At 37.7% G+C, this 22,833-nt stretch overlaps 2 protein-coding genes across 12 annotated transcripts in view; one reads left to right on the top strand and one right to left on the bottom strand.

Moving 5' to 3' along the window:
• Positions 1–15,748, top strand: part of ATG5 (autophagy related 5) — a 116,660-nt gene extending 100,912 nt beyond the window's left edge. For 9 of the 11 annotated variants that reach the window (XM_038393698.2, XM_038393699.2, XM_038393701.2 and 6 more), the window contains exon 8: positions 13,408–15,748. In XM_038393698.2, coding sequence (XP_038249626.1) covers positions 13,408–13,544 — 137 coding nt within the window. In that variant the 3' untranslated portion in view covers positions 13,545–15,748. Of the gene's footprint in view, positions 1–2,879; positions 2,924–13,407 lie in introns of those variants that run through there. The other 2 variants (XM_038393704.2, XM_043510749.1) reach the window with 2 other exon arrangements.
• LOC119852503 (60S acidic ribosomal protein P1-like) lies at positions 1,841–2,291 on the bottom strand. The gene has a single exon (XM_038393707.2). It carries the CDS (start codon positions 2,195–2,197, stop codon positions 1,859–1,861), a length of 339 nt encoding a protein of 112 aa, XP_038249635.1. The 5' UTR covers positions 2,198–2,291; the 3' UTR covers positions 1,841–1,858.
• Positions 15,749–22,833: the final 7,085 nt, after the last annotated feature.

Raw genomic sequence — 22,833 nt, 5'->3', positions numbered from 1 at the left:
AGGTAGGAATAGCGGTCAGTAGGTTTCCGATATAGGGTGGTGTTTATGTGACCATCGCTTAGTAGCACCGAATAGGTCGGAGTATGAACAAGAGGCTACTAGGCAGCTCTCCAACACCACTTTCTACAAGCCATTACCCTCTGATCCCACTGAGAGTTACCAAAAGAAACTACAGCATTTGCTCAAGAAACTCCCTGAAAAAGCACAAGAACAAATCCGCACAGACACACCCCTAGAACCCCGACCTGGGGTATTCTATCTGCTACCCAAGATCCATAAACCTGGAAATCCTGGACGCCCCATCATCTCAGGCATTGGCACCCTGACAGCAGGATTGTCTGGCTATGTAGACTCCCTCCTCAGGCTCTTCGTTACCAGCACTCCCAGCTATCTTCGAGACACCACTGACTTCCTGAGGAAACTACAGTCCATTGGTGATCTTCCTAAAAACACCATCCTAGCCACTATGGATGTAGAAGCCCTCTACACCAACATTCCACACAAAGATGGACTACAAGCCGTCAGGAACAGTATCCCCGATACTGTCACGGCTAACCTGGTGGCTGAACTTTGTGACTTTGTCCTCACCCATAACTATTTCACGTTTGGTGACAATGTATACCTTCAAATCGGCGGCACTGCGAAGGGTACCCGCATGGCCCCACAGTATGCCAACATTTTTATGGCTGACTTAGAACAACGCTTCTTCAGCTCTCGTCCCCTAGTGCCCCTACTCTACTTGCGCTACATTGATGACATCTTCATCATCTGGACCCATGGAAAAGAAGCTCTTGAGGAATTCCACCATGATTTCAACAATTTCCATCCCACCATCAACCTCAGCCTGGACCAGTCCACACAAGAGATCCACTTCCTGGACACTATGGTGCTAATAAGCGATGGTCACATAAACACCACCCTATATCGGAAACCTACTGACCGCTATTCCTACCTACATGCCTCTAGCTTTCATCCAGATCATACCACTCGATCCATTGTCTACAGCCAAGCTCTACGATATAACCACATTTGCTCCAACCCCTCAGACAGAGACAAACACCTACAAGATCTCTATCATGCATTCCTACAACTACAATACCCACCTGCTGAAGTGAAGAAACAGATTGACAGAGCCAGAAGAGTACCCAGAAGTCACCTACTACAGGACAGGCCCAACAAAGAAAACAACAGAACGCCACTAGCCATCACCTTCAGCCCCCAACTAAAACCTCTCCAACGCATCATCAAGGATTTACAACCTATCCTGAAGGACGACCCATCACTCTCACAGATCTTGGGAGACAGGCCAGTCCTTGCTTACAGACAGCCCCCAAATCTGAAGCAAATACTCACCAGCAACCACACACCACACAACAGAACCACTAACCCAGGAACCTATTCTTGCAACAAAGCCCGTTGCCAACTCTGTCCACATATCTATTCAGGGGATACCATCATAGGGCCTAATCACATCAGCCACACTATCAGAGGCTCGTTCACCTGCGCATCTACCAATGTGATATATGCCATCATGTGCCAGCAATGCCCCTCTGCCATGTACATTGGCCAAACTGGACAGTCTCTACGTAAAAGAATGAATGGACACAAATCAGACGTCAAGAATTATAACATTCAAAAACCAGTTGGAGAACACTTCCATCTCTCTGGTCACTCGATCACAGACCTAAGAGTGGCTATACTTCAACAAAAAAGCTTCAAAAACAGACTCCAACGAGAGACTGCTGAATTGGAATTAATTTGCAAACTGGATACAATTAACTTAGGCTTGAATAGAGACTGGGAATGGATGAGTCATTACACAAAGTAAAACTATTTCCCCATGGTACAAAAAGTCAGTTTAGTCAAAAAGACCAAAACCCATGTCATCATCGGATTCCTCAGATTCTTCTTTCTTTTCTTCCTCTTTCTTCTCCTTAGCAGGGGCAGCACCACCAGCAGGAGCAGTACCCCCTGCAGGAGCAGCAGCAGCTGGAGCACCACCAGCTCCTACATTACAGATCAGGCTTCCAATGTCAATGTTAGCTAGAGCCTTTGCAAACAGGCCCGGCCAGAAAGGTTCAACATTTACTCCAGCTGCTTTAATAAGTGCATTAATTTTGTCCTCCGTGACGGTGACCTCGTCGTCGTGTAGGATGAGCGCGGCGTAGATGCAGGCGAGCTCGGAGCTGGAGGCCATGGCTGAGCGGGCGGGCAGGGCGCGGTGCTAGTCGCCGGGGTGTAACGGCCTTAGCTTCAGCTGAAGGACACAGCACCTTGGGCCGCCAATATTTCCCCATGGTATTTCTCCCCCCCACCCCACCCCCCACTGTTCCTCTGATATTCTTGTTAACTGCTGGAATTAGCCTACCTTGCTTGTCACCATGAAAGGTTTTCCTCCTTCCCCCCCCCCCCCGCTGCTGGTGATGGCTTATCTTAAGTGATCACTCTCCTTACAGTGTGTATGATAAACCCATTGTTTCATGTTCTCTGTGTGTGTATATAAATCTCTCCTCTGTTTTTTCCACCAAATGCATCCGATGAAGTGCGCTGTAGCTCACGAAAGCTTATGCTCTAATAAATTTGTTAGTCTCTAAGGTGCCACAAGTACTCCTTTTCTTTTAACAAAAGAAGGGAGAGTCCTGGTAAAAGAGGAGATTCAGGGGAAATGGTGGGAAGAGCAGGTAACAGCCTCATCAATACCATGGAATAGATTAATCCACTAAACATAGCTTTTATTGTCTCTCACTCTGTTCTAAAGCTAGGATGTAGCAGAATCTTCTAACTCTGATCACCACCACCATCTTAAGTGTCTCAGTTTACTAATAGCTTATCTGATTAACTTCATTTTTGTGGAAAAATTCTCCTCCTTCCCTTAACAGGCCTCTTCCATGACTGGCTTGCATTCTGAATTCTATTTCTGTGAAAAAAGGCTACACACTTCTCTTTACATCAAAGCTCAGTTCTCAAGCAGTCATTTGGTATTATTAAGCTTCCCAGAGCTAATGAGTCCTAACATTACTAATTAAAAATATTAACTTTTCAGATTTGCTTTGTAATCCTGTCGCCTTTTGCATACATAAATGCCTGTTATAAGAGTTCAGTGAACTAAGTTTTATCACTTATTTGTATTTTTCTTCCTGTTTTTTGCTACAAAGTGGCAAAAACATTGCTGTTTGAATGCTTTAAGTGAACAGCTTTATTTTTAGGGTATCAGTCATGAACCATTTATCTGATTCAGTTCAAGTCTGGTATCTACTTTGAGGCTGATTTTTTGGGAGATTTAAAAGGAGTGTAAGGACCAAAGTGAGGCTTATAATGAAAACTCATTTGGAATCTTAACTATGGAGCAGTTACCACTGATCTGTAATGCAGCTACCTTATATCTCTGCACCTACCCTTCCTTAAATTCTCTGGAATAACTGGAACAATTTATCCATTGCAGAGTTCAATAAACATTTTCAGGCAGTAGCAGTGCAAAAATACTTGCAGTCCACATACAGAAATTGATACTTGATGTGTGTGTGCAAACTATATTATGTATTCATTAAGGCATTTATTTCCCAATAAGTTCAGGCCCGGAAGACGTTAATGTAAGTATTTTAGAAAGGTTTGTATTTCTCTGATAAACAGCACTCCCCTTCTGTTTGTGATCACAGGATGAAAGCTCTCTAAGCTTGTATATGTACATTTTTACGGCTACATCATGTAGTGTGCTCTTAAGATTGAGATCTCATTCCCCAGGAAGCATTTCTGTCTAAGATTAATTGCCCTTTTAAAATCCGTGTTTGATGTATTCCTTTGGCTATATCCTGACTTAGTTTAACCCTCTTTGACCTGACCTCACTGACTATTACCGCCATGGCTGAGGCAGAAATCCTTCAGCATGATGTATGCAGTACAGACTTCAGCCTGTGGTTTTCTCATCTATGGATTCAATTAGCTGGATTTTTACAAAGGTTAAAGAATTTGTCAGACACGGAACAAAACTCACCAGACTCTCTTAGGTTAATTGAATAGCTCATCTCCATTTGCTGTTCTGTTTTGCTTATCAATTTAAGAACTTGTTAAAGAATGTAGAACAGTATTATATGTAATATAATGTAGCAAAAATGGCAAATCAGCTTATTTTTTCCTTCAGTTAAATATGAAAAGGTACAAACATGACATGGTAACCATTAGGCTTTTGCTCTGTATAAATTTCCCATCACCTTGCAGGCAAATGTTTTTAACCTATTACTATAATTACTTTTGAATGTCCTACTCTGAGGAGTTTATTAACCTTTGAAGATAAACTAGCCAGTTATTCTGCTTTGATGAAAATAAGTAAGTCTGTTACCATTTGCTATATTTTCACTTAGATGGCAATTCAAGTAATCCATCCAGTTTTCCATCTTACAAATGGGCATCGTTACTTGATTAGCTGAAAAGTACATCAAAAAATACACACATTAGAATTAAAGTATGATTGCATGATTTTAAACATGGTGGTTTAACAGATATTAAGCAAAAAAATAATTGGGGTTAAAAATGAAGTCTTGGCCAGCATTCTTGAAGTGAGTGTGAAATATTTGTGTGGGGGGGGGGGGAGAGAATGTATGTGCGGGGGAGGCATGTGTGTTTTTGTATACATATTCATAAAGAATATTTGATGGTGTGAGAGGTTTTATTGCTTTGAGTTTGTTTGGGATAACCCATATGGTTGAAAATGATGAAGCTATATATGTCCTTGCAAACTAGTGCTAATAAAACCTTACCATGTCATCTCAGCATTTGTTCTATCTATACCAGCATTTATACAAAATTGTTTTTAAAAATATTTTAGTTAAAGAAATGAATCTATGGTATTCACTAGCTGTATATTCGGGCTGACCTAGATCCATGAGGTCAGCTATACAGGATTCAGAGGGGAAGAGAAATTGTTGTTTATAAATTTATGAAACCTCTAAAGAGACCTCTAAAAAATCTAAACTTTTTTTTTTCCAAGAATGATGATGTAGTTAAGATGTGTTAAGGTATGTTCTATTCAATCTAGAAACAAGTGCTTTTTTCCCACTGTAATGATTTGGGGGAGATTCCTGAGTATCTACGGTATAAAGCTTCCATTTCTGGTCCTGATGTTTTACAAAGTGCTGGACTTCTAATTCCGTCAGTGATCCAGGACTAATAGCTAAGGCAGCATATGGTTGGGGAGAAATTCCATACTTGTGAGAGAAGGGATACAAGAAATGATTGTTGTGAAAACTTTTTAAAATTATTTTTTATAATGGTTATGTGCATGAAGTTGTGTGGCTGACTGTTGTGTTGGTGGGGATGGTGTCTTGGGCCCAACCAGGTGTAAGGAGTTCTAAAACACATATTTAACTTCTAAAACTTTAAACAGTTCAGTTTGGTTTGGGTTTTGCATTATTATAGGTGGTTAACTCCCTTGGTAGCAAGCACTACTAAAAAAATTTTATTAAACATACAGGAATAAAGAAAAAGTTAAAGCACCCTTACAAGCCTTCCTGCTTCCCTTAGAGCCTGAGGAGGTAAATGAGTAGTCCTCCCCAAGAGGAGGAGCTGTGTCAGCTGGTGTGCTAGAATCTCCATTAGACTGTGCTTTGGTCAGTACCGTTGATGCTGGTGGAGGCAGTTTGATCACTCCTAATAATGGGGAGTCCAGTATTGAAGAGACACAATAGGTCTTTCAACACCATATAGGATTTTAGTCCCAAATATTTTATTGCTAAGGATAGGTGAGTAGATGGTACCAGAGATATCAGTACTGGGGGCCTCAGTGCCAAGAGGTTGGTACCAGTTGTTTTAAGGGGTGCTGAGGGAACTGGTCCTGAGGCACTAATCAGTGCCAGAGGGACCCTTTTTGCGCCTTTTGCTACTCTTTCTCTGAGACTCAAGGGGATTTATTTCAAACAGAAAGGGAGTCGAAAGCTGAGGTGGGGTTTTTTTGGACTTGGGAAAAGAAGCTCAGGGGGATTGTACTCCCTGATATCCTCCCCTTTGGTCACCTTCCCCTTACCCCCCCTGGATTCCCCCCTATCCATACCCTTGGTCTTTTTGAACCCTGTGGGGGATATACCATACCAGAAGACCAATGTTTGCTTCCCAGTCCAGGGCTAGGTCCCCTTCTCCACCTCACAAGGGAGCTTTATTAGGCTTCATCACCATCAAGGCAACAGATTTGATTTCTTGATTGGCAACGGCATGCAAATTCGTTTAAAACTTCTAGTTATATCCCCTCAATTTGGGAATTATTTTTAATTTCAGTGGTTCTGGAGTACCATCACTGTGAACCACTGGGTCCTGTAAATCAGGAGGTAGGCTGTTCCATTTAGTTTGAGACCCCCTCCCACCAGCCTTCTCCATCCCTTTTCTGGAACCTTGTCTCCTGAGAGCATCCTACATCAGTAGGTGTAATCACTTCTAAATCTCAAAGCAGTGGATAAAGTTCCTCAAGAACACAGGAAAAGGGTTTGATTCTCATTACTTTGATTCACAAAAAGACTGCTGGTGCCCTACAGTGGATCAGAGACGAATGAACACTTTCAAGTTCAGGGTGGTGACTATGGCCTCAGTAATTCCAACCATAGATCCAAACTTGAGGTGTACAGCTCTCAAACTCAAGGATGCTTTCATATAGCAGTTTACCCTACCCAGAGAAGGTATTTGAGATTTCAGATGGGCAGTTCCCACTATCAGTACAGGGTGCTACCATTTGGCTTATCGACAGCACAATGGGAAATTAGGAAATGCCTAGTGGTAGTGGCAGCTTACCTCGGGAAACAAGGAGGCCACTTGTTCCCATATTTGGATCAGTGTTTCATTCATGGAACATGCATCAATAAGTAACAGACTCTGGTCAAAGGACTCTGCATCATTTTGCCTGCCTAGTCCTGAAAGTAAACAGAGAAAAGTCCAATAGTAACTCCATCAAAAGGACAGCGTTTATAAGAGCTATGCTGGACTCCACATCAGCAGTGGCTTTATCTACCACAGGAAAGATTTCAAGCCATCTAGACCTATTCATCCACCTAGAAACTCACCCCAGAACATCTGTGAAAACTTGTTTCCAGCTGCTAGGCCGTATGGCCTCCTGCATATGCACAACGCAGCATGCCAGACCTTACCTTACTTGCATGAAAGTACGGCTGAAGTCTATATATTAGCCAAGCAGATATTACTTAGATATATTAATACACATTCTACCAGAAGGCTTGTCATTGCATTTGTAGAAAGTCTGCAAAGGGATGCCCTTTCCCCCTCCATTACCATTAAAGACTGTGGTAACGGATGCCTCTACACTAGGATGGATAGCCCATGTAAACAACTCTAAAACACAAGGGATGTGGGAGCAGGGCTTCATATAAATGTCTTGGAGCCAAGAGCCATAAAATGACTGACAAGTCATATTGTGAAAAACAAGCCTACAGCCAAGTTTATATAAATAAGCCAGGGATAGCAATATCCACTCTGCCAGAAGGCTGCAAGTCTGTGGAACTTTTGTATCCACCAGAAGATTACCCTGAGAGCAGTACCACCTGCAAGGATTACAGAATATGCTAGTAGATCACCTCAGCAGACAGTGTGTAAGCGACCATGAGTGGCTGATAAATGACAACAAAATACAAGATGTGTTTCTGAAGTGGTGTCATCCATCCAAATACCTCTTTGCTGCCAGAGAAAACAAGTGTTGAATATTCTGCTCCGGAATGGGACAGAATCAGGTATCCCTATCCAATGTCATTATGATAACGTGGTCCCCAGGCCTGATGTACTTTCACCCTCCAGGTCCATTAATCTCAAGCATTTTCAGAAAGTTCAGGCAGGACTCAGCCAGAATTATCATGGTAGGTCCAGTGTGGCTGGGACAATTAGGTCCAAGTAGTGAAGAATCTCTCCATCCAACCTCCAGTATAGTTGCTTCTCCTACCAGATGTGATCAAATCCTCCATCTGAATCCACATTTCCTGCATCTCATGGCATGGGTGCTTGCTGGCTGACTTCTGTGGAGGAAATCTGTTCATCTGACGTACAAAACATCCTAATTCACAGTAGAAAAGGCTCTAAGAGGAATACTTGCGCTGTTAAATGGAAGAGATTTATGGTTTGGGTGCTACAGCACCAAATTATCTTCATCCTTGGCACAGATATCAGACATATTTAATACTTCAAGGAACTCTGGACGGTCAGTAGCTTCCTGAGGGCTCACATAGCAGTCATCTGTGTTTTGCACTCTCCAGTTCAGAGGTATTCCATATTTACACCCCTACAGTAGCTGGCTTCCTAAAGGGCCTTATGAAGATACACCTCCCAATCAGAGATCTGTCCCCTTTCTTGGGATCTAAGTATTGTTCTCTCAGGGTTAATGGATTCACTTTTCTATTCATTTCAGTCTTCGGTCTAATTAACTGTTCATCCTGTGCACTAAATAGGACAGCGGTCCGGTAGAATAAATAGTATATGATTACTTCATTCTGCTGTATATACATACACATAAGGCGGCTGAATTAAAGTTACATGAGAAGCTTTAATTCTGACATTTCCTGTTGCACAGTGCTTGACTGTATAAACTTAATAGTTTCTGATGTAATTTATTTGTATGCTATACCATCTGAAAGATGTGGTCAGGAAGGAGAAGAGATAATGCCAGGCCTACCTTGTAAGATAGGAATAAGAAGCTTTCTTTAATAATGAGGACTGTGAAGGATCCAAACATATGAATAGTAGTCAGTAGAAGAGCAGAGACTAGAACTCATGGTCGTCTTCTGGCTCCTAGCCCAACTTACTTTCCCTTAGGCCAAAAGGGTATTTTGCAGCTGCTGTTTTGCCTGTTTTCCAAAGCCTTTAGAATATGTCTACACTGCAAGTGAAATTGTAACAATAGTAGTACAGATGTGACAGCATGGACTTCAGCACAGGTTAGCAACCAGATTGTGTACCCAGGGTTTCTATTGGGTTTGTATTTTGGTTGCCAGCCCATGCTGAAGCCCATGTCACCGCGGCCACACTACTGTTGTTACCCGTTCTATCTAAACTAAAGCTATCCAGGTTTGTCTATCCATGCTACAGTCACAACTTCATGTGTAGTATAGACATACCCTTAGAGAGCAGGATGTGGCTTGGTAGTATGCTTGCTGCAAATATAATGTTCTGAACAGCAAGTCTCTAAAAAAGAGATGGTTAGAGGTTTATGTCTCAGCCAGATCTAGATTTGTGGATTTTAATAGGGACAGTAAAATACTTTCCTGATCCAAGGACAACCACCCTGCTAATTTTAAGTCCCTATTCAAAACTATGGAGATACTAAAGATCTTCAAATAAATTATTAGAAAAAATGTTGTAACATTTACAAAACTACGTATTTTTCCTTAACCACAGTCTCCAAAAAGGGTTGGGGAAAAAATTCAGCCTGAGGCAGGGACCAAGCATGGAAAATTTCTGTCTGAACGATTAGAGCTTTTGATAAAGTTATAAGCCATTGAAAATAAAGGCTTATAAAGTAACCTGCTATAGTTATGGACCCCCTAACAATGTTGCCTGTAATAATATAAAAATATTTACTTATCTAAGTGTTTAAAATTATAGAGTTTTCCTTTAAAAAAAAAATTTTGGTGTAGCTACGATTTAAGTGCTCTCTCTATTCATCTCTGTTTTTTGGACTGTGATGTCTGATGATAAGAAATTGAAAATAGTTCATTCATTAAGGGTGATCTAGCTTATAAATAGCAGCTGTAGTGTCATTTGCCAATGGCGGTTTACAATAGGTGGGCTCAGATAAACCATGTCAGTCCTAATTTATCTATTTGATTTGCACATATTGACTTCTGAAGTATTGACTGACTGGTGTGTCCAATTAATGCCCATTACTTGAGTGTTGCTGCTTTACTGATGTTTGAGGGAGGAAGAGAGGGAGAATTGGGTTGACAGCTCTGCCTGAAATAAGTCTTTGCCTGCTGTCTCAATAACATTGTAAAATGTTATGATCTCAGGCAGAATATTTTCTGTGTACAAACACGGATAATTTTGCATAAAACATTTATTGATAAATTTCTAATACCTATTTTGTAATATGCTTTCCATTTTCCTCCATAGTTCATATTCTTGCATGAAAGTTTATTTTTAAAAATTTTAATTTTTAATATTAATTTGTAATAAACTGAGTAAGGAAACTGAATTAGGTCTTAGAATGAATAATTCACACAAGTTATCAATTTATCTTGTGTTTTTAAAATAATTTTCAATGGAGTGATTTGAAGATATATCAATCTTAAATTTGAATTTTCTAGCTTTTCTTAATTTGTGGAACATCCTTAAATGTTTTTTTTCTTAATCTTTATTTATTAAAGCATTGAAGACAGGAGAATGTGTATTTTGAATTAGTTGTAGCAGATCTGAGTCAAGAGGTAGAGCTGTGTGTCTGTTTACCTGCCCTAATTTTTCGTGGCTCAATCCAGTCACATTAATCCACAATTTCATCCTCACGAGAATCAAACACATGCAAAAATAATAATGTATGTATTTATAATACTCATGACAGCTATGTAAATAGATGTTGTGGTTATTAATTATTATTTTGGAGATATGTAGTTGTGGAGGCATTTTGTCAATATATTAAATACTTGAAGATATTTGCACTGTATCATAGAGAATTTATATGAAAAATCAGTTTGCTTTGCCCATATTTTCTGGCATTTCCCTTTTACAATTGAAAACCTGTCAAAACCATTTTCCTCACTGTCCTACTTCTTCTTGATGCTTCAATGAAAACATGTTACTCTTTAAATTTGAGCATTACAAATTGTGTTATAATTTGATTAAGTAGAGGAAAACATGAAATGGTAGCCCTTATTTATGTTTGCTTGAAAAAAAGGGAAAAGAAAACTTTAATCTTATAAACAATGATTGACCTTAAGTATAAAGTATATTTAAAATAACACTAGTATTAAAGGTCCCCTTTGAATATTCAACTGAACATTCTTGTAATTAAAAACACTGTAGCAGTGAGTCCTGCAATATTTAAATTATATGATTTATTTTGATGAGAGTGAAATGTTACCATGACCAAATATCTTGGAACAATATAGGTTCCTGGTCTGTGGATGAAATGTCATGCTCCCTTTATTCATTTTTCACTCAAGCCAAATGCATTTGCTCCTCAAACTACGTGGGTTGGTCACAGTGTACCAGTGCATCAAAGTCCAGAAGTAATAGTCTCTCCGGAAAAACCTCCTTGGATATATAACACCTAATATAGAATAAGGTGGAGTTGTTTCCTAAAAATAAAAAAATTTGCTATAAAATAATTTCTTCAGCAAAGTAGCTAGCCAAAAGGGTATTATAATGAAGCTTCATTTTGAAAACTAAAAAATATTGCAATATTTGGTAAGAAGTGTCTATTTTAACCATATTAAAAGCATCCCACCTTCCCATTGTAAACACATGGTTAGTGCAAGCTATCATTTCTTTTGTACCATTGGCCCTGTATATTGATGACAACTTGACAGAACGTTTCAAACCCAGCAAAATGTTTGCAAAAAGAAAAGGAGTACTTGTGGCACCTTAGAGACTAACAAATTTATTAGAGCATAAGCTTTCGTGAGCTACAGCTCACTTCATCGGATGCAAAATGTTTGTTAGTCTGAATTATCATATCTTATTTTAAAATGGCAGCATACCCATTTTATGCCCTGTCCACAATAAAGCCCCAAACCTGCAAACATTTATGCAAATAAGTAGTTCCATTTAATTGAGTGGGACTATTTTCCTACATATGCATTTATAGAACCAAGGCCTAAGGTTAAACCAAACTAATAAGTAATGTGTTTAATCATGATTTTGTGGGATAGTTTCTTTGTATGTGGAGAAGGGTTTTATTTTTTTAAACACTGAACTATTTTAACCAAAATGGGATATATAATACCCTGTAGGTAATCTATAATGCAGTACTCTGGGCAAGAATCTCTGTCTAGTATTAAATTGGTTTCACAAGCTACTAGCAACAACCAGGTTCAAGCATAGCTGTTGCTAGCATGATTTGAACTGTAGTGAGGACAGATACCCATGCAAACCAGCTGTCAGAACATGTTATGAGAGGGTTGTCAAGGCTTTATCCTGGTTACAAAACACAGTTAAGATCCCATCTATGCTATAAGAAAAGGAGTACTTGTGGCACCTTAGAGACTAACAAATTTATTTGAGCATAAGTTTTTGTGAGCTCACGAAAGCTTATGCTCAAATAAAATTGTTAGTCTCTAAGGTGCCACAAGTACTCCTTTTCTTTTTGTGAATACAGACTAACACGGCTGCTACTCTGAAATCTATCTATGCTATATATTAGGAACCATGTTGTAACCAGCCCTTAGTGTGACAGCGCCAGCAAGTTTGGCTTCATTTCCTAGATTCTGCTATTTTACATAAATTCTGTGGGGAAAATGGGAGGTTTGTAACTGATGGTATAGGGAAGGCAGTGACATTTGTGCACACTGAGTGCAGATTTCTCTGTGGTAGATTCCTATAGTATAAGGATGTCCGAGTGTGTCATCTAAACATTAGCAGTTAACTGGTTTCTTTTCTTTAACCATCTTTTGAAGCAGATCTCAAATTACCTTGCTTCTCATTTCAAGACTCAAATAATCTGTCAAGCTTTTTTAAAGCTAGTTTTGGCTCAGCATGTGGCCATCAGGTCATGGTTTTAGCTGGTTCCTATCCTTTAAATTTAAGGATCAGAGCTTTTTCATCCTTCAGGACAAGTATAAGTAAAGGGAATTAAAATATTCTTGATTGTATCCCTCTTGAACTAGAAATCACTTGCTATCAAAGTTATTCCAATAGATGAAACTAAGTGAGAAATTGGACTAATGCCGTTAACTTTCTGAGTAACTCTCAATAATGCTACCAAAGTCTTTTAAATTTAGTAATTCTTATTAAAAAAAAATTGTACTCCAGCAATATTTTAGTTATTTGAAATAAATATAGTGACTTATTGTGCTTGGGGGTTCATGTTCTTTTGTTTTGATAGCTATACTTTTCTTAACTAAAGCAAGACACGTCATTTGAGCAGATTTTTAAGTATGATTTCTGTAGCTGGGGAAGGTGGAGGTGTCTTTATAATTTTATTAAGAACAAATCATTACTGTAGGAGAAAACTGTAAGTAATGGACACTTTCATTGTTTCACTGTAACAGAATTTCTCAGAATTCATTTTAACTCAGTTTCTGTTTTAGATGATGCAAACTGTAGTTTCGTCTTTCTCCATGTCAATATTTCCTGCTCTTCATTCAGTTAAATGTGTAGTAGCAAGCTATTAATCCCTTTATCGCTGCAATGACTTTCAGCATACAGTAAATTAAAACTTACAGCTGTTTTGAACTGTGAATTATTGATCAGTGGTCTTTTTTTTCTTTGCATTAGATGGAGAAAAGAAGAATCAAGTGATGGTTCATGGAATTGAGCCGATGCTTGAGACACCAGTACAGTGGCTAAGTGAACATATGAGCTATCCTGATAATTTTCTTCACATTAGTATTATTCCCCAACCTACAGATTGAAGAATCAACTGTATTAGATATAAGGATTATCCTCAGGCTGGATTTACCAGGGCATGTCAACCTTTTACTTATGTCAGGCTTGGTGGAGGCAACCTGACCAGAAAAACCTCACTGCTGCAAGCCAAACAGGAAAAAAAGATCCCATCACTAGATAAGAACAATTGGGCTGGTCTTAGTTTGCATCACCAATGCTTTTCTCCACTGCCATCATTAAACCTCAGTTGTGACATGAAAGACTTTACAGGACCATTGAAAGTCTGCTGTTTTCTTGTAAAATATAATGAAGCTGAAACTATTAGCCTGAAGAGCAAATGGAAATATGTGCCACTTGATTTGTATTTCTGATTAACAAATAAAAAAGGGGTTTTCCTAACATGACAATATTTCAGCTTTGTTTAGAGTGGAAACATTGGTTTAATTTTCTAGAAAATTAGATACCAAGTGAAATTATGTTATGAATAACTTCTAGTAACTTTTTGTAAAAGATCAAGTTACAGTAAACCCATCTTTCCTTAATAGGAATTTTGTATGTTTACAGTATGTCAATTGGTATGAAAACTGTCCTTAACTTTGATAACCAGCAGTGAGAAATTTTTGAATAAAACCTCTGAGCATATTTTGTCATTTAAGAACATGCACAATTTAGCCACAAGCATTTTTGATTTATATGCAGTTTGTCACTGAATATACCCTGGTGTATGTTTATCAGTCAAACTAGTTGTCAGTGGAATAGTAATGGTGTAGGATAATTTGCTCAGGATCTGTTGTGGCATTCTTCTGATAATTTAAATTTTTTTCTGAGAGAATTTTTTCTTTAATCAGTAAAAATGTAAAAGAATGTTGCAGATTATCATACCATTCTATTTATTCCCATAGGTTAGAAATTGGTTAAATCATAATATGATACACAGATGCACTGTTTTTGAACAATTTTGAATATTGGAAAATTGAGCCTTTTCTGAGCTAGTTCTCATTGTGAGTTCAGTTTCCTAACGTAGTCCCATGGCAATCAGCACATGAAGTATCAAAATTTTCTAATCTCATTGCAATAGATTTTGCTTAATTTACCAAATATATTTATAGGTTAATGGAACTCGTGCTTCAATTTTTTAAAATTTTTATTACATTAAATCATTGCAGTTGCTACAATGCCACCTTTTTTATTTTATTTTATATTGCATTCATCTTGTCGTAAGCTGTAGTACTCTGTCTGCTTATTCGTGCTGCAGACAAGGGTATGTTGTAACCATATTGTGATGTAAATGTTTTCATAAAGAAACATTTTTTTTCTCAAAAAAAGAGAAAACATTTGCAGTTACTACTGAAATTTTGATTTGCAAATGTCCTTATAGCTTATATTGCTCTCTGCCTCCACTCCCTCCCAATCCTCTTTTTAGGAGCACTCACCTTTATTTGAGTAAAAAAACCAAACTCATACACACAGAAAGAGAGAGAATATTGACCTGAAGTGAAGATGAGGACAGAAATACCATAAAACCCTAAAGGAAAAAGTCAGTATGACCAAGAGTAAAATAGAAACAAACAGGATTTTGTTTAACAGTGTATTTAAATGAGGAAATATAATTAAGGAAAGTCAAGGAATAGTTAAATAGCTATATTCTTAATCTGTGGATTTGCAGGGATTAAAAAATTGAAAAAATACGTTGACCTATGTTTTATTCAGAATGGATATATAGTTCACTTATGGCTGGACGATTTTGTTGAAAGATTCTAGTTTCCATTTATGTTTGGAGTTTTCTCCACAATATTTTGACCGATTTCTTTCAAATTTTCTCAGGTGAAGGTGTCTAAATATCCTGGAGAAATTCAAAGTACTGCCAAAGGGGAGAGCAAATATTTTGTAGAGCATTAGTATAAAAGGAAGGCTTGTAGGCACTGGTATAATATAATTTTTCTGTTAATGAGGCAAAATAAACTTCAAGGGAGGCTGCACATTAAATGAGCAATGAAGACTGTTTCGTCCATTTAAAAATAAATGGTATTAAGCCATTGCCAGTCTTTACACGTGCTCTGTTTATACAACACCAGCATTTTAAATATATGGGTCTCTTCTCAAGGCCCTTACTCAGTAGTAAGTGAAGCCTCTAAAATCTGGTATGGAACAAAGACAAAAATGTAATGCTTGGCTTTGATATATTGTTTCTTTTTATTTTCACTATTTCAACCTTACGGTTTATTAAAAATAAAATAAAGTTTGAGTCTCTATTTTTCAGTAAAAATAATAAGTATAATGGCACTAAAAAGGTTTGTGTTATGTGGTGACAAAGGGAGAAATACATTTACAAGTATAGCAAATGTGGTTTAATTGTCATATTTACATATAGAACTGGTGAAGTTACATATCTAAACAAAACACAAATCTAAACAAAACACAAGAATGAAATGAGGTGCTTGTTTTATCTGAGTTTAATCACAGGGGTGTTTCTAAGTTTCAGAATAGTTTTATTTTTACTCCATTTGTGTATGAATATTGTCAAATCTGATATGAACAGAAAATGTATTGAGGTCTAATTTGTGTTACTCTAAAGTTTGAAATGATATAACTCTTGAGAAAACAAACTCACTCTAAACTAGTCAAAATCAAAAGTAGTATTTCTATTCTGCATGATGAATGTAGTCTATTTACAAAATGAATTCTTAGACCTTGTGAAATGTCATTTCCATAGACACCCCTGGAAACTTGAGCACTGGTCTACACTAATGCTGTAAGTCAGTCTAAGTTATGCTAGTTCAGTTATCAGAGTAGAGTACAGAGTAGTCTGTATTTGCAAAAAGAAAAGGAGTACTTGTGGCACCTTAGAGACTAACAAATTTATTAGAGCATAAGCTTTCGTGAGCTACAGCTCACTTCATCGGATGCATTTGGATGAAGTGCAAATGCATCCGATGAAGTGAGCTGTAGCTCACGAAAGCTTATGCTCTAATAAATTAGTTCAGTTATGTAACTGAAGTCGACTTACAGAAGTGTCTACACTGCACAATGTTGACGGGACATGCTTCCCTCTAGACATGGGTTCCAACTCTTGGGGAAGTGGAGTACAGACATTGCACTCTCCCATTGACGTAGTGTGTCTTCACCAGACCCGCTAAATCAACACCGCTGCATTGATTGCAGTGGTGCCGATTTAATCAGTAGTGTATCCATAGAACAGGGAAAACATATTAAACAGTACTGGGCACTGCATCATACATGCATTGTACTTCAATCCTGTTCTATGATTGCCTTCTATGACGAGATAACTGGCTAGATCGTCGGGCTCAACGGGTAGTGATCAACGACTCAGTGTCTAGGTTAGCAGCCAGTATCAAGCAGAGCGCCCCAGGGGTCTGTCCTGTGGCCAGTTTTGTTCAACATTTTCCTTAATGATCTGGATGATGAGATGGATTGCACCCTCAGCAAGCTTGTGGCTGACACTAAGCTGGGGGGAGAGGTAGATATGCTGGAAGGTAGGGAAAGGGTCCAGAGAGACCTAGACAAATTGGAGGATTGGGCCAAAATAAATCTGATGACATTCAACAAGAAGAATCCCATGTACTGCTACAGGCTGGGGACTGACTGGCTAAGTGGCAGTTCTGCATAAAAGGACCTGGGGATTACAGTGGACAGAAGCTGGATATGAGTCAACAGTGTGCCCTTGTTGCCAAGAAGGCTAACGGCATAATGGGCTGCATTAGTAGGAGCATTGCCAGCAGATCGAGGGAAGTGATTATTTCCCTTTATTCGGCACTGATGAGGCCACATCTGGAGTATTGCGTCCAGTTTTGGGCCCCCCATTACAGAAAGGATATGGACAAATTGGAGAGTCTCCAGCCGAGGACAACGAAAATGATTAGGGGGATGGGGCACATGACTTACGAGGAGAGGCTGAAGGAACTGGGGTTATTTAGTCTGCAGAAGAGAAGAGTGAGGGAGGATTTGATAGCAGCCTTCAACTGCCTGAAGGGGTGTTCCAAAGAGGATGGAGCTCAGCTGTTCTCAGTGGTGGCAGAGGACAGAACAAGAACCAGTGGTATCAAGTTGCAGTTGTGGAGGTCTAGGTTGGATATTAGGAAACACTGTTTCACTACAAGGGTGGTGAAGCACAGGAATAGGTTATCTAGGGAGGTGTTGGAATCTCCATCCTTGGAGGTTTTTAAGGCCCAGCTTGACAAAGCCCTGACTGGGATGATTTAGTTGGGGTTAGTCCTGCTTTGAGCAGGAGTTTGGACTAGATGACCTCCTGAGATCTCTTCCAACCCTGATCTTCTAGGATTCTGTAGAGACCACCACCTCTGAGGATGTTTGAAAGAAGTTCATTCTCAATAGCTATTTAATCTTCAGTGACTTGCTTGAGACTCTCAACCAGGGTGCCAGTTGTAATGTGGATGCCTGTCCACTAAGACCTAGACAGTGTATTTCACTCTAGCTGCCAAACACCCATTAGTTGGTAAATACACTTGATCACTACTCCCTGTGGTATTTTATAGACTGTATGCCAGTTAAGTCTTAACTTGCTTTTGTGCATATCTTTTGGTGTGACAGCAATGAGAATAATTTTCATTCTGCAGACCTGTCATTTTCATAATTAGGAAAATAAACCTCAAGTTGTGCAAGTGTATATCTTTGACAACACTCTCATTTATAGACACCTGCTAAAGCTAAAGATTGAACCCTGAGTCATAAAAAAAAAATGTATCCGACAAAAAATAGCATTTGGTGTAAAACAGCCCGTGTCAATGAATATACAAACCAAATAAGAGGACTGATGATAAAAAGACAAAAGAATGCTTTTATGAATATTGTCTCAGATACTTTCTGAAATAACATGTAAGAATTATTTAAACACAACAAACATTAAAGAAGTTAACATTGGTCTAAAATGCAGGCTTAAAAGTTTAAAGTAAATTTAGCAATACTGAGTGCTTATTTAAATAAAAGTAACTTTTACAGATGCTATTAAGATATTCGTGTGAGTCTATTTTAAATTTATTCTAATTGTGCTATAGACTACAGCACATAACCTTGATTAGTACTGTTGAAATACATACAGAATTAGCTGTAACAAGGATGAAATTTGCCCACAATTTACAGAGCAGACTTGAGTATTGGGTCTAGTTTTTTTAAATATCCATAATCTCTCTCTCTCCCTATCTGGGTACAGACTAAGGTCCTGATCCCGTAAACACTTACTCATGTGTTTAGGTATTTGCAGGATCAGAGCCTACAGTTAATTAATTCTTTCTGAGCACTATATGGTTTGAGTGAAGACAAGTTTACACTGTTTGTGATACTATACTTAAAGTTGCATTTATCAGTAGTTACCATTCTCTGGTTTCCAAGAGATCACAATTATTTCCCATGCATAAGTATGGGAAAAGACTACAGTAGTTCATATCAGTTTTGACTTTTCAGTGCCTACGATTTTATTTCTCCAGTATGGGGGAGAGAAAATTGGGTTTACCCCTTTGTTAAAAGGAGATCATTTTGTTGTAGTTTCATAAACGACTCTTTCCGGTGACTGACTGACCCATGTGCTCCAGAACCTAAGCTTTCATATTTAAAATAAATAAATAAAATACTGGGTCATTCAAGTCCAATAGAGTTTTGTTGTTGGCTTCAACATTTAACTCTGTCTCTAGGTAAACAGGCGCACCTTGGAAAATAACTAAAGTATGAATTGCTCCTGTTCATCTCAATGGGTTATTTATCATAATTAGGTTTTCATAGTTAAATTTTAGTTTTGTTAACTGTTAGTTATGATCAAAGTATGCTAGAAAGAGGGACAATTATATTATGACAATTGTGCAATCCACCATCAATGAAATCTTGTTTTGGTGTTACTAGTGGTTGAAATGTGAGTTGTGAATGGAAAACTGTAGTGTACCACCACTTTTTTTTTTCAATCTTCCTCTTTTTTGTAAATGTAATTTGGTGTTAAATGTCTGCATCAAGGAGAAATTTTAGTCTTAAGCAGCAAGGTTGCAGTTCAAGATACAATAGCACATTTCTTGCAGATTTCTTTTTAACAGGATAACTTTCTCAAATATCTTTTGGATTGAAATTTCTCATGATATTTGCAGATTAGAAATGAAAAGTTTGGAAAGTCCTCTCAACTCCTTCCAGCTATCAAGTTACCAACTCAAGGATATTTAGGGTAGGAAAGATATTATTCATAAATAGTCATGAAGTTATCCAAGTCCAGAAAAAGTATATGAAAAAGATTTTAAAACTTTGTGCTTGTCATGTAAATATTTCTAAATGAAGACAAGTATGTTAGGTGACCTTTTAATGAGTGAAGAATTTTGGCTTTGAAACCGTGTCACTGACATTTTAAAAATTATGGACTAAACTTTTTTAGGGAGATGCACAAAGATGTGAAGAGCCAAATGCTCAGATGTGAATTTTGAATTTCCATCGCTGTGAGTGAATGCCGCATTACAATCTACAGAAAAGCAAGAGGATTTTAAAGCTACCATATGATAAGTGTATGTATTTTTCCCTTATGTGTTCTCTGATATTTTAGTATTTTAAGTTTTTCTAGCTGTGCTTTGAAAGCCTAAAGTTTCACTTTGATAAAAGGTCACCAGAGAGAGTAAAATAGTGACTTTTTTGAGTTACAATTATATGAACCAGTGATCAAACACCAGTTTTATGCATTTTAATAGTAATTTATTTAATATAATGTCATCCAGATTATCCAGATTGCTTGGGGTAATGGCAATTTGGATAAGATGAAGACAATAGAAGAGGAAGGCAATATGTTAGAAAAGGAAGTTTGAAGTAGCTTGATTGGGGAAGGGGTTTAGTTGAAGGGGAAGCTTGATTTTAATCTACTTGATTGTACTGTAACACAACATTCTATATAGTAGTTTCCATTATCAAAGTATTTTGTAAACAGTTAATTTATCCTCAGATTACCTCTGTAAGACAGGTCAGTGAGTATAATGAAGTGAAATAAGTTGTTGTGGGGACAAATGTATGATCATAATCATTTAATAAACATTTTCTCATCTGGTGTGATATCAGTGGCCAGCAGTGAGAAGAGGGAAGCTGACAAAACCAAAAAATTCTGTACTTTATTTTGCACCTCCTTCAAAATATTTGACTGATTTTGAGGTTTCGTTATTGTAAGTTTGGCAAATTCCACACACTTTTTATGCTTTAAGAAAGAAAAAATATAGACCCTTAAAACTAAAACTGGTTTAAAAAAACTGACATAACAGTTTTCTGTTGGAAAATACTGTTTCATCAAAAGCTAAATATTTTGTAGAAACATGTCTCTTTTTTAATTAAAAAAAAAGTGAAAACTATTCTGAAGTGAAATGGAGCATTTGTTTAGGCTTTCTCATTTTGTTTAGATTTTCTTTGTTCTTTTTCATTTTGAATAATGCCATAGAGAGCAGATGAAAACCACCATATAGGAGATACTTTATAATATATTATTAATTTCAATAGGCATTCTTGGGCTTATTGCTGGTAGTGTCCAAAATACTATAAAAATGACAGTTTGTAACACTTTCTGCATGGAAGCCAAATAGAAACAAGAAACTTGCTTTAACATTGGTTCAGAAGGAAAATGGTTTATTCAAACGATCTAATTTTTGACTATCCAACAACTATTAAAACAGGGTTGAAACTCAGGTCTTATATAGTAGCCCCATACTACCAATGCTAGTGCAGCTAAATCAGAACTTAGGATATTTTTTTAAATTCCATCAAGAGCTTCTAGAACATATAGATAGGTGTGCCCTTTTTAGCATTTTCAGAAATCTAAATAAAATAATAAATAGTAAGTGCTTCAACACCTTACAAGTTCTGAAGAAGTCTGTATGAGACACATCATGGGTGGGGATCAATTAGGGGGAGTAGCCCCAGAAATTCAGGCATTATGCACTTGACACACACTCTAGAAAGTGATATGGGTTTCTTTTGTAGTTTATTACTAGTCACACAATGAAAATAATGTTGCAAGTTTTGCTTGCTCCCCCTCCTGAACTCTTTCATTCGTTTCATTCCCTCAACTGGTTTGAAATCCAGCTCTGCTTTTTGTTAATTTTTTTTCTTTTATGCACTTAATAGTAGCAGTAACTGTAGAATGAAAGTGACTAAAATTCTGATCTCTAAAGCACTCCCTGACTCTGTTCTGTGCTGTTTCTTCAGCGTTTGAGACTTAAGTTGGTTTCTTTCTGCTGTTACCACAAACTGAGCAGCCCTATAGGAAAACAATGAAAGAAGCAGATGTGGAGGAGGAGACAGATAAACAAGAACAAACAGTGGATGTGGGGTGTGAGAGAAAAGTAACTAGTGGGGAGTAAAATGACAGAGGCAACTTTTTTATCTCACTAAGCTTTCCTGTTTACTCAGTCCTCTAGCTTCCATTAAGTGTTTTACTTTTCTTATTTTACATCAGACTGATACTGCTCTTTTATGTGTGGTGTCTGACTACATTCTTTATTGTTTCATGTTCTTCATTATTAGGAGCAGTACCTCTCTTTTTTCCTGGCTATATTATGCTCATTGCTAAAGAGGCTTTAGTATAATGTAGCTATAATATAGTATCAGTTTAAGAAAAAAATTTGTGGTAGTAGGCATCCCTTTCCTCTCTGCCATGGATCCTATACTGATGCCTTAATTAATTGCCAGTGGTGGGGGTGTTCTGTCAGCAAAACCTAACTGTGATTTGCAGAACCATTTTTTGTTACTCCCCTACATATTTTGTGTCTTTTAAAGGGCTGAATCATTCTATTTTTGCTCAACCGTACAGTAAGTTATGGATTAACATACTGGAACCTTTCGTGAGCTACAGCTCACTTCATCGGATGCATTTGGAATCTTCTGCATTGTGGAAGTCAATGTTTTTTGTTTGGGTTTTGTTTTGGTGGTTTTATTTGTATTATTTATGAACATTTTATTGTAATTTTATGAACATTGCATACATTATAACAGAATAAAGTTCAGACAATGTTTAATAAACATTAAAAATTTTCTTTCTCAGGCTTGGTTAGAATTGCAAGTAAGTATTAGGTGCATTATCAGTACCATTGGAACCTTTTTTTATTTTTGAAGTTGGGTTAAGCAGCCACAGTTGGTGTAGTGCTTTGTAAAATTATTCTGAAAGGAATGATTAATAATCTACCATCCACCTTCATTAACTGTATGGGTTTCTCTACATAAACATTTACTTTTGGCAAACTGGGGCGTAAAACTACCTGCACTAGTCTGCCGTGCACTAAAGGTTTGTCTACGCTGCAATTAAACACCTGCAGTTGGCCCAAGTCAGCTGACTTG

The sequence above is a fragment of the Dermochelys coriacea genome, chromosome 3 (genome assembly GCF_009764565.3).
Source record: "Dermochelys coriacea isolate rDerCor1 chromosome 3, rDerCor1.pri.v4, whole genome shotgun sequence".
Lineage (NCBI taxonomy): Eukaryota > Metazoa > Chordata > Testudines > Dermochelyidae > Dermochelys > Dermochelys coriacea.
Note: the sequence above shows the minus strand (reverse complement) of the source record. Positions and strands in the feature narration are given on the sequence as shown.